We start from the raw sequence: 13,004 nt of genomic DNA on the forward strand, positions 1-13,004 counted from the left end.
AGATTTTGTGGCTGTCAGGTGAAGCTTGCCAAAGTCTGAAAGGGAAGGAGGGAAGAACTGTACCTCATGTGCAAAGAATTCATCCAAGTTACTCTCACGGCTCTGCATAGCAATGTATAGATGGCCAAAGAGTGCCACATTGTTCTGAAGCGTTGTCCATTGTCTTGCGTTGAGCTTGCCTGAAGATTGCCAAGGAAATTCTCGTGATTGGATCATGGATGGAGTGGGTGCACGTATTTTGAAGACAGATGGTATGATCTAGCATAGAAGTCGCCAGAGAAGTCACAGCTACATACTGTATTGACATTCAAAAGTCTAGACCCCGAATATAAGACAACTTTTTCAGATGTATTTCCAAGATTACAAAAAAGTCTTACATAATGTGCATAGAAAAATAACCTGGTAGTTAGGTAGAACAACTTGATGTTGGAGTCTAAAACCAAAAATAGAAAACCTACATGGGAAACTTGTTTGTCTTTTTTGTTTAAAATTAAGTCTATTGTGCAGGACTTATGGAAGGTGTACCAGGTACCAGATGTCTTGGCCCTCTATTTTACACATCATTTGGATGGTCTACTGGCCAATACCCAAGTTAAAATCAGATTCAGTTTATCTAGTGGCCTAAAAAGAGCATATTATCACCAATGTTCTTCTTAAGACTCAAGAAAAACAATTTATTTTTCATGGATTTTGATCAAGAGAATTTTGAGCACTGTATGCAGATTTTCAAAATTTCTGGTGGGCTCCACAGCTAAAATCCTTCAGTTGGTCCGAAGGAAGCCTCATGCAAAATTTGATGCTTTTATCCACCCGGTAACAGTAAGTCTGAAAAAGAGCATTAAGCCACTTGACTAGACACAAGCCAGGGTCCCAAGGTGAGCCCATACTAAAAGTTGTCCCAACCAGACAAGAAGCAGTTACACCGTAACATAACGCGTCCGAACCTTTCCCAAAGGACAGGGGCGGGCCGACACTCACCAGGCGGTCCCGCCTTGGATCATCATGTCTAACGCTAACTCCCGCTGGCAGCTGTGCCCAGCACAGACGATGCCACAGAGACAGACAACATGGACAAAAGATAACAGACAAAAGGGGATGGAGACAACCGCCACAGACACACCATTGAACAGGGCAACGTAGAGTGTTCCAGAACAGCCCCAGGCAGAGGGGGGGTTCTGCATACGAACCAGATAGTGTTCTGAGAATAATGATATTGATAATTATCAATAATAATGATACTGATCAAGGGCATTATGCAGAGAAGCTACAGTAAGCGTGAGCTAGTCGACTCATGCATTTCGTGAGATAGAGCGCGAACATCGTCATACACAGCAAGCCTACCCCCATCATAAACATATCCCCCCTTCTTTATCCATGCAAAGGAGCTACAACACAGCTCTGCCGATATCGAAGTACAACACGAGATGCAGACTGTACATTACCACAGGCAGGCACAGGACAGCCAAAATAACAATTAGCTGTATTTATTATTGTCCACCGCCCCGGAAACATTCCAACCGTCGCTCTTAAAAGAGCATGATTGGTAAGGCAAAGGACAGTCACGCACCTCAGCGCACCGTCAGGAGAAGAGGTGCGTCTCTTCTGCCCCAAGCCTGTGGGTGGGCAGCCGCCGCTCCGGAGGGGACCGGGCCAGGCTGGGCACTCACGACTGGCCGGGGAGGGAGAGGTGGTTGTGTGAGCCACCTGTCTGCAGCCCCGAAGGCCGGTGGGAGAGCCAGGCGACGGGCCACGGTGGGGCAAGACATCACAGCAGGTTGTTTCTGCTTGTTCTGCTGTCGATGCCTGCTCACAGTCGGAACATCAGCGGCCGAGGCACGAGGACGCACCAGCACACCATGTCTCCCCGGTGCGGCGAGGTTACAAGCGAGGAGGAGTCAGTCTTGCTCCTGGCTGCGACATTGCTCCAGGATGTTAGACACAGCCGACCCAAACAACCCCGGTTTGCTCACCGGTGAATTGAGTTGGACGCCTTTGCTCTCCTCTCATAGACTGGTCAGCGATAGCCACAGATGACGCTGCTGGATGACAGAAGTGACCATCACTTCACCCAGGCAGGAGGCAAAGATTCTCATAAGTGTGTGTGTGTGTTAGGAAATCGGCATGGCTAAGGAACCCCAAAGCAAACACGGAAACAGGCTCAAGCTCAACGAAAGTTTACTGGGTTTCTTTACAAAAAAGAAACAAAGGAGCAACTCCACAAAACGGGTGTTAGGAGTCTTCAGAAAAAGGACTGATGAGGTATTCAGGCAGCTGGACTGGCTGGCGTCACAAAACGGAAAAACAGGGAAAAACATATAAGACAAACGTCTCTCGAAAACATGAAAGATAGAGGGCACAGCGAGGTCTACTAACGTGTAGCTCAAACAACAAACTGGGCACCGCACAGGTGCACCGCACAGGGATTGATGATGGACTCTATCACAAAGGGTCCCACATACCGTGCCAACAGCTTCCTGGATTCCACCTTCAGCAGCAGGTCCTTGGAGAGGAGCCATACCCTCTGCCCAGGTCTGTATTGGGGTGCCGGGGAGCGCTGCCAGTTGGCCTGCCCTTGGGTCTGTATGGAAGCCCGAAGCAGGGCCGAGCGTGGTGGGCCACTAGAACCGGCGCCGGATAAACTCCAGGGTGCGCCGGACCCCAGGATGACAGGTCAGCCGGGAGGAGTGTCTCCATTGGAGGACCTGTGACCGGACTGAGGAGGGGACAAACAGACGATTAGAGGGGCCCAAAACAAGGGTCGGGTTCGCCTTGCAGCGCCCGGGTAACTGTGGTCTCAATATCAAAGGTTAGAGCGGCCACAATGCAGGTGGGTGGTAAGATGGGCTCGGGCTCTGCTCCCCCTTCCTCTGTGGTGTATTGGCGAGAAAGGGCATCGGGCTTGGTGTTACGAGACCCAGGACAATAGGTCAGAATGAAATTGAACCTGTCCAGGAAAAGAGCCCACCGACCCTGACGGGAGTCTGAGGCTTCAACCTCCACAACAAACTGCAGGGCTGGGTCCGGCTGGGTGAGAATAGGTGCCGAGACAAATCGACTCTTGAGGTCTCTGAAGGCAGCCTCAGCCTCCGAGGACCATCTGAAAGGCTTGGAGACGGATGTGAGGGCAGTGAGGGGCGCAGCAACACAGCTGTAGTTCTTGATAAAACGGCGATAAAATTTGGCAAAGCCCAAAAAATGTTTGCTTACGGGTGTTGGGAGCTGACCACTCCGCCACTGCTGAGACCTTTGGTGATGACAAAACCCAGGATCTGGATTGTAGAGACATGGAACTCGCACTTCTCTGCCTTTACGCAGTGTGTGTGTGTGTGTGTGTGTGTGTGTGTGTGTGTGTGTGTGTGTTTGTGTGTGTGTGTGTCTGTGTGTGTGTGTGTGTGTGTGTGTGTGTGTGTGTGTGAAAAGATACACATCAAATTTGAGGTACTGTAGTGAAGACTTTCAGCCACAGCGAGTGTAATTTTTTAGATAGAAAGGCCATCTTGGCCAAGCATATGAACTAGGGAGGTTTTCTATACACAAGTGAGCCATAGATATTCACCATAAAGTGCTGAAAAATAATAATTTTGATTAGAATGTGTCAGGTGGACAGTACATTTTTGGGTCTTTTTGGGGATGTTGTGATATCTTAAAATACAGAAGAGTTGCAGCAAGCACCAGAACCTTAGTTGATTCTGGTTTAGGCTACAGTAACAGGAAATAACCAGAACCTTAGTTGATTCTGGTATAGGCTACAGTAACAGGAAATAACAGTGGGGAAAAAAGGAAGCAGAGAACATCCTGCGGGGTCGTCCTGGCTCCCAGCCTAAAAGCTCTTATTATTCAGTAGCTATCACACTCTCTTCTACATATTAGCACAGACAAAAGAGACAACTTGACATACAGTGTGACTCCCAAGGTCTAGGGAGACTGTGTACCCCATTAGGTTGTTCGTATAGACATAGCCTCACACATCAACTGTCTACAATGGAACTCTATGACTGTACCCCCCCCCCCCCTCTCCCAACCGCCATCTTCCACTGTGTAAGAACATTATCTACACAGTGTCAACAGTTTGTGGATAACTTCTTGGTTTAATCTGCTATCTCATATGTGGCCTTCAGACTGAGTGGTGTTTGTTGTCAAACCTTACTTATCATCTTAGATGAGGGTACCCCACTCTGTCATGGACTGCGTAGCAAAGCAAGGACAGACTTCTGGAAGGTGCTACATCTTCCCAACCTTCCCCCCGAGAATCATGCTCTTGTCAAATGGGTAGTGATACTGATGCCTGTACTGAGAGGCTTTTATCTTTAGTAGCCGAACTGCTTTCTCTGAGGGCAAAATGCCAAAGGGCCCTACGGCATATTTGCAGTTTCAATTTATCTTTGTGTAGCGCAGGGGTTCGGTGTCTCTGTAAGCCATGCTGGTTTCATGCTTTATCTTTCCTAAGACCTGAAAACTGTTGTATGCGCCACAACTTTTGATGACTTGGCTTTAGCTTAGTGGGCTAAAACAACCTGTGAGACAGAGCTGGGGCAGTTAAGCTGCATCACAACATCTCTGTATTACTTTGCAGTGAGAGCAACGTCTATGCAGCAGGGACATTTCCCCATACCCTGCCACACACACACACACACACACACACACACGTGTGCATGCATGCATGCACATACTGTACAGACACGCAAACACACATCGAAACACACACACATACTACACACACGGCATCCTCAATCAGTGCCTTGTAATTGACTTGACAAATGTGCTGTCAAATGGTGCCCTCACAAAATATTTACCCATCCATCTTGATAGCAGCTGTAAGATTCAAGACGTTTTCTCCATGCAACTCATCTGTCCATGCACCTTACTATGACTACCATAATCACCATCATCACCATTATGATCAGTATCATTATAATCAATTCCTCTGCAATCTTAGTCCAGGGGGTCTAAACCCATCTCTGAGCCCTTATAACCATTAAACAACAGACATGAATGACCTAGTCAGAGGGCAGGGAAGATGAGAGATGAATGAATCACATTCCACTGGGCAGAAACATGAAACATCATGGCCACTTCAGACACCCGACAGACTGTCTGTGTGTGTACTTTGTATGTGTGGCTGTGAGTGAATTGTAAATTACTAGTGCCGGATGAGTATGGGGAAACTGAAAGGTGCTTATTCCACCTCCTAGTGGTACAATATGTTAAAACAAAGTTCTCATACTGGACTAGGTCTTCCATCTTTTAACTGCACGGCATAATGTTTCACAGAGGTTTTGTGGTGGGAAATGTAGCATAGATCCAGGAGTTGTTTCTAATGATTGCACCGATGGATAATGAAACAATGTTATTCAAATATGACGCTATAATAGCCTAGCCAGGGATCAGACCACAGTCTCCTACTGGGAACCAAAAGTCTGCCATTAGACCAAGAGGACTGTCTCGGGGTCAAAGGGTCTTATTTGGGTTTTCAAACCTGAGGCTGCGCTTCAGTAGTCTACACATTTGCAAGAGCATTGAGTCCAAACAACATCCACTCAAGTTGTTTACAGCATATATACGTATGTGTGATTCACAGGATGTGATGTCAGACCTAGGCTCTGCTCAAGCTGACCCCAATGTCTGACGGTAGACCGAATGACATATGTGTGATCTATGGGAAATTATTTTAGCCTAATTAATCATAAAGTTACAGACCACCTCCACAAGGCAACATCAATATTGCATAAGAGTCGTTAAAATTAGAGTGTTGTCATTAGTTTACCAAGTAGGCTACAGTAGGGTGAATGGTGAGTGTCTGGTGGGGAGCTGGTAATTACAGTAGTGGTGAGAATCATTAATTTTTCGTTTCATAATGATTTTGGCGGTGCAAATGACGTAGGAGTCCCATGCCTTGAATGTGGGAGGACGGAGCGCGGAGGATGCGAGGCGCACGCATCTCTCTCAGTGGGAGCCGACGCGCGGGAGGAGAATGTCTCAGCCTGCTTCCAGCATTCAGTCTCTTGCCAGAGTTGGTCCTCGCACTGTTTTCCGCCGATAAAACTGAAGCAAAACTTCGCGCACTATGCTGTCTACATTTTTTTTTGTCCTGAAGTGAGTCTTATTTAATGAAGGATGTTATTTCGTGGAGGGAAGGCGAGGGGAGAGTGTTGCCTGCGTTCTCTGTCGCTCTGTGAGTATCTGGCTGTTTTTGATTGTGCTGCTACGGATAGGCTTGCCAGTGCTGCATGAATGCTCAGGCGTAATACCAGGGATTGCAGTATTTTGCGAAGCAGCTATCCATCTAACAAAAATGTGCCCACCCAAGGCCAGGTGATTGATTCCTTTTTGCCTTTGCCATTTGCCTTTTGGATTGTAACGAAGGTCAATGGAGCGTTTTGCGCGTCCGTGCGCCCTGGTACTGTTTTAACACCCAGTTTATGCCCCAGACTGACATTCTCCACGCCAAGGCTCCTGCAACGTTGACGCTGGATATTTCAGCAACATTGTTGTAAAAATGCTGAACAGCGTTTTGTTGCTCAGCGTTTTAACGGTGACCAGTTTCTCATCGAAGACGGAGAGCCGCAAAACTTCGAAAGACATTTGTAAGAACCGTTGCGCTTGCGAGGAAAAGGAGAATGTATTGACAATCAATTGTGAAAATAAAGGATTTACAACGATCAGTCAATTTCAGCCACCGCATAACAAAATCTGTCAACTATTTCTCAACGGAAACTTCGTCTCCAGACTGAATGCCAACGAATTTGTTAATTATGGGAATGTCACTTCCCTGCATCTGGGAAATAACGGCCTACAGGAGATTAAGACTGGAGCTTTTAACGGACTGAGGTTTTTAAAGAGACTTCATCTTAACAACAATAACTTGGAGATAATCAAGGAGGAGACCTTTGCTGGCTTGGAGAGTTTGGAGTATTTACAGGCAGACTATAATTACATCAGCGCCATAGAGGCAGGTGCGTTCAGCAAACTGAATAAACTCAAAGTACTGATTTTAAATGACAACCTTCTGCTCTCTCTCCCAAACAATGTGTTTCGATTCGTTTTGTTGACGCATTTGGATTTACGAGGTAACCGTCTGAAGACGCTGCCTTTTGCAGGTGTGCTGGAACACATAGGCGGTATTATGGAGATTCAGCTCGAGGAAAACCCATGGAATTGCACATGTGATTTGATCCCCCTGAAAGCTTGGCTTGACACCATCTCTGTCTATGTGGGGGACATAGTGTGCGAAACTCCCTTCCGGCTGCATGGAAAGGACATTACGCAGCTGATAAAGCAGGATCTGTGCCCCCGGAGGAACGCGGGGGATTCCAGTCACCGCGCAATGCAGCCCCCTTCTGACTCCCAATACCAGGGCCTCTCTCCTACCCTCCATCCCGGGATCACTCCCACCCGCATTCCCAAGGCCTCCCGCCCCCCTAAGATGAGACACCGCCCCACGCCCCGCGTAACATCCAGTAAAGACAAACATGTTTTCGGGCCCATAATGGTTTATCAGACCAGGTCACCTGTCCCTATGACCTGCCCCAGTATATGTGTGTGCACCTCGCAGAACCCAGACAGTGGATTAAACATTAATTGCCAGGAAAGAAAATTGCATAACGTAACAGAATTGAACCCTAAGCCCTCGTATCCAAAGAAACTACACTTAACAGGTAATTACTTACAGACCATATACAGGACTGATCTGGCAGAGTACAGCTCGCTGGAGCTGCTCCACTTAGGGAATAATAGAATAGCTGTTATCCAGGACGGGGCCTTTGAAAACCTGGTTAATCTGAGGAGACTTTACCTCAATGGCAATTACATTGAGAGTCTCTCACAGTCCTTATTTGTGGGGCTCCAGAGCCTACAGTACTTGTACCTGGAATATAACGTCATTAAGGACATTTTACCACAGACGTTTAACTCGCTGCACAACCTGCAGCTGCTGTTCCTGAATAACAACCTTCTGAGGTCTCTGCCCGATAACGTGTTCGGCGGAACCATGCTGACGAGGCTCAACCTGAGAAACAACCACTTCTCCCACCTGCCCGTGCGTGGCGTGCTGGACCAGCTCTCCGCCTTCATCCAGATCGATCTGCAGGAGAATCCGTGGGACTGCACGTGCGACATTGTGGCGCTGAAGAACTGGATGGAGCTGTCCAGCACGAGCGTTGTGGTCAACGAGATCACGTGCGACTCGCCCTCGAAGCACGCGGGGCGGTTGCTCAGGTCCCTGCGTAACGACGCAATCTGCCCGGAGCCTAATGAGGTCATGGCGACCAAGGCCCCGACGGTCACTCCCAGCACCGACTCCACGCCGACCACCTCCGTCACCCCCACTGACGAGCAGGCTCTGGAGATGCACCCCGACGTGCCGTTATCCGTTCTCATCCTGGGACTACTCGTGGTCTTTATCCTGTCGGTGTGCTTCGGGGCCGGCCTGTTTGTGTTCGTGCTCAAACGTCGCAAGGGAGTGGAGAGTGTCCCTGCCAGTGCCAATAATCTAGACATTAGCTCCTTCCAGGTGCAGTACGGCTCATACACCACCACCGAGCCGAGCACAGACAAAGCTGAGACCCATGTGTACAACTACATCCCTCCCCCCGTGGGCCAGATGTGCCAGAATCCCATATACATGCAGAAGGAGAGCGAGCCGGTGGCCTACTACAGGAACCTGAAAGAGCTGAGCTTCAGCACCTTGGACCCTAAGAAGGAGCAGCTTTATCGCAGTCCCGGCGCGTTCACCATAAGCACAGTGGACTTCATGGACAAACAGTCGTGTGGCAATCGAGAGCCCGAGCTGCTTTACCAGAACATTGCAGAGAGAGCCAAGGAGCTCCCCTCTGCAGCTGCTCTGAATTATACTTTTTGCACTTTACCTAAAAGACCATTCGTTCCCCCTTATGAGTCGGCGAGACGACACAACCAGGACAGGTTAAATAAAACCGTTCTCTATGGGACTCCGAGAAAATATTACGCTGAACAATCAAAAAATGAGCACCCTCTGCTCCCCGGAAAGCTAAAAACAGAACCAGATTACCTCGAAGTTCTGGAGAAACAAACTGCAATGAGTCAGTTGTAATGGCCCTGGTATTACCACGTCAGTATTTATCTATGTATTTCACACGTTGACAAGTCCACCTTAAAACAACGCAACTCAAGTATTTCTCGTCTTTCTTTTTTAAGCTGTATAAAGGAGTAATGTATGCAGTCCATATTTTCCTGGGGGTTTAAATTATTTCTTCTACTTCACTTGAAACAAATAAGAGTGTAGCAGGTACCGCAAGACTATGTATAATACAGCTTTGTGCATTTTATATGCTATATTTTATTTCCTGTGTGGATATGAATATCCTTTATAGAAGAGCAGAAATGAACACATCAAAATGACATTCCTGTATATAATAGCCTATTGATGGTGAGTGTGAAACATATGTACATGGTTCCATCCACTTGGCAACCCATATAATCCAGAAGTGCCTTTGCACTCCAAGTATTTTATCGTTGCTTTCAGCAAATTGAATTTTTTATAAGTGCTGTATTTTAAGAATCTTTATGTAAAATAGAATTATTTGTCCATTACATTAAACAGAAATGAAGAGCATATGCTATTTATGGGTATAGATAATCATGTTTTGAATATATGTGTCTTTCAAGATGTACAATTTAGAGAATTGATAACATTGTATGCTATAGATGAGCAATACAATGCGCCATAAGCGCAATAAAATTTTCACTTAAGCACTTTGTCAAGTCTGAACTTGAGATCAATGTGTTAAGATATTGTGTGTGTGTGTGTGTGTGTGTGTGTGTGTGTGTGTGTGTGTGTGTGTGTGTGTGTGTGTGTGTGAGTGTGTGTGTGTGTGAGTGAGTGTACATGTGCGACAATTATATTTTTTTCCCTTTGGCTTAGTGAATGTGTAAATATCTAAATATCAATAGGTCAATCTACACAGAAAATAGGCCGGTGCTTTATTGCATGGATAATATCATTCATGGTTAGGCCTATGGGCGAAGTTACTTAATAAGCTAAATTGGCTTGTTCATATGCTGTTGTGAAGTGTCCATGGAATGTATTCTACTTAGCTCTTGAAATCTATGGTGAATGCCTTCTCAATGCTAGAAGTCCTCAGCTCACTTCTTGTGTCACGTTCTAATCACAGGATCACAAAGGCGTTTGTGTCGCTCTCCATGGTGCTGATTGTTTGCTGCTTTCCTTTGATGGTGCCTTTTCCTAGAGAGGATTGGAGAGACTTTTACTTGTATTGTTCGATGCAACAATGACATCTTATAAGATGCCACATGGTGGTTTTATCACATTCACATATTAATGCATATGTAAATCAAAGCAAGACAGTGTCACTGAGGTCTACATTGTGGATTTAAAACGCCTAGATCTATGCACAGGCCTTAATATATATATTGGTAACTTCCATTAGTGAAAAAAAACAACAACATGCATTGATTCTAATAGATTTTAGGATTTCCACAAGGCAGCACTACAGGTGTTACAAAAGATGAGTGTAGACGATTTGCATCTCATAAGCCTATTATTCTTTGCTGAGGAAGGGGAGGTCAGCAAAGTTGAGGTTTTAACAAGCATTTGGAACAGTCTAAAGGCTTTCAGCTGGTGTGAGTGAGTGTGAAAGTACTGCAGTTCATCCCATTTGAAATGGACTGAATTCCCTCCCCTCCCCCCAGGACACAATGGGGCTCTGTGTGTGTGTGTTTACTGGTGCTGTGGGAGAATGGGGAGTGCTGGACATGGCCTGCACACCAATAAGCTAGCTCTCTATGCCCTAACACTCTGGCTCTTATCACACATTTCTGAGTAAGATGGAGAGAGAAAGAGTATGTGTGTGTGTGTGTGTGTGGGGGGGGGGGGCATGTGTGTGTGTGCGAGCGTAACCTGTGGTGGAATGCAATAGCTTTGCTAGAAAGGCAAGCCTATCAGTCATTCTAGCCAGCTCGCACTGTTAGATATAAGATATTTTGAATTTGCAGCCACAGTGCATAATGTTTCCAGGGTGACTTTAAAGCATGGGCTGTTTGGAGGGAATATATGGGCCATTTTGGAGCCAGTTGGATTTCTCTTTTTATTTACTACTTTTGTTTGGTTGTTTTGACATAAGACTACAGGTCTAGATACATGCAGTATTTACTGTAAATGGACACAATATTGCAGAACAGATTGCGGCTGACTCACTCAAATAAGGCATTTTCTATCTGTTTATCTCAAATTGAAACTCAGCGAGATCATCTTTATGAATGAAGTTCACCTCCAATTAGTGCTCTTCCATTCAGACCACGGCGCGGTTCGTTAGGAGGGAAGCGCTCCGTTAGGAGACCTGGTCTTTGACATGCAAGCTGAGGGAGAGCCAAGGAAAGAAAGAGAGAAGGAGGATGAATCAATAGGTTGTTATCTGATGCTTGCTCTGCTCGGATGCTAAGGGCCTCTCATCTGTCTGAAGGCAAACTTCATGTTTATTCAAATCACAACGCACACACACACACACACGCATACACATACCACACAAACATATATGCACACACGTGCCACTCACACACACACATACCACACACGCACACACACGCACACACACACACACACACACATGCTTCGCCTTTTTACCCCCATCTGATGGGACGAGGCCCCAGGCCTTGGTGTGTCTGATGGTGAAGCTCTCTGACATGCATTTGGAGGAGATAGACCAGTAGGAGAGGCTGAGGGTCGATAAGCTCTGGTTCCACTAGCATCCCCCCATAGCTCTGGTTCCACTAGCATCCCCCCATAGCTCTGGTTCCACTAGCTTCCCCCCATAGCTCTGGTTCCACTAGCTTCCCCCCATAGCTCTGGTTCCACTAGCTTCCCCCCATAGCTCTGGTTCCACTAGCATCCCCCCATAGCTCTGGTTCCACTAGCTTCCCCCCATAGCTCGGCTCCATCAACCAATCCACTCCCCATAATGAGGAAGTGGTATCAGGGATGGCTTGGCTGGTAGAGTATGGCATTGGGAATGCCAAGGTTGCTGGTTCACATCTTGCTTAGCACTACAGATAAAGGCTTTCTTCGGAAGGGAACATCTGATGAGGAACTACATCATTTGTCACCCCGCCCCAGCGACAGCGCAGGACGAGAACTCATGTTTTTGGTGGCGTGCGCTTGTTTGTTTGTCAGGATTACGCAAAAACTACAAGACTGATTATCACAAAACTTGGTGGAAGGGTGGTGCAACAAGCTTGATCCAACTTAGAAACCATTCGATTTTGGAGTGGTTCCAAATCACGGGGCGGGTCCACGATCCACCCAAACACACCCGGCCATTCACTGCTATTCACTTTTTGGTTTAGGATTACACAAAAGTACACAAAAACTACCAGAGCGATTTTCATGAAACTCAGTGTAGGGGTGTAGCATTGACTAACTACTGTAGGAACACATTCAATTTTGGAGCTGACCCAAAGAGGGCTGGACATTCAGCTACATTCATTGTTTAGTCCAGGTTTACACTAAAACTACCTCACAGATTTTCATGAAACTCAGTGGAGGGGTGTAGTATGAGTCAACTAACAACCCATTAGATTCTGGAGCAGTCCACGAGCTGACTAAACGGCCAGGCCTGCCATTCACCTCCATTCATTTTTTGGACTAGGATTACGTAAAAATTACCAGACCGCTTTTCATGAAACTCGGTGGATGGGTGTAGCATGGGCCAGTTTAGAACCGATTAAATTTTGGAGTGGATCTGACTCACGGGGTGGGTCCACGAGCCGCCCAAACCTGGCTGGCCATTCACCCCCTCTGTGCGCACACAGAGCAACAAAATGCATTTGTGGGCGGAGGTCTGTGGTATCTGAGCCCCATTTGTAGTTAGTGTTCTGTTATTGCACTCTTACTGTGATGGACCTGTGTTCCCTCGTTCCTAGTGAGTTGACAGATATCATGTCTTGTCCCGATGTCGAATTGGTAGATACAAAGATACATTCATAATAATTAAATTACATTCATAATAATTAAA

At 46.6% G+C, this 13,004-nt stretch overlaps 1 protein-coding gene across 1 annotated transcript; it reads left to right on the plus strand.

The window, feature by feature from the left end:
- Positions 1 to 6,496: 6,496 nt before the first annotated feature.
- Positions 6,497 to 9,067, plus strand: slitrk2 (SLIT and NTRK-like family, member 2; the record flags this gene model as incomplete). The annotated part of the gene is made up of 1 exon (XM_084449293.1): positions 6,497 to 9,067. One exon carries the CDS (start codon positions 6,497 to 6,499, stop codon positions 9,065 to 9,067), a length of 2,571 nt encoding a protein of 856 aa, XP_084305419.1.
- Positions 9,068 to 13,004: the final 3,937 nt, after the last annotated feature.

The sequence above is a fragment of the Borostomias antarcticus genome (assembly GCF_949987555.1).
Source record: "Borostomias antarcticus genome assembly, chromosome: 14".
Lineage (NCBI taxonomy): Eukaryota > Metazoa > Chordata > Actinopteri > Stomiiformes > Stomiidae > Borostomias > Borostomias antarcticus.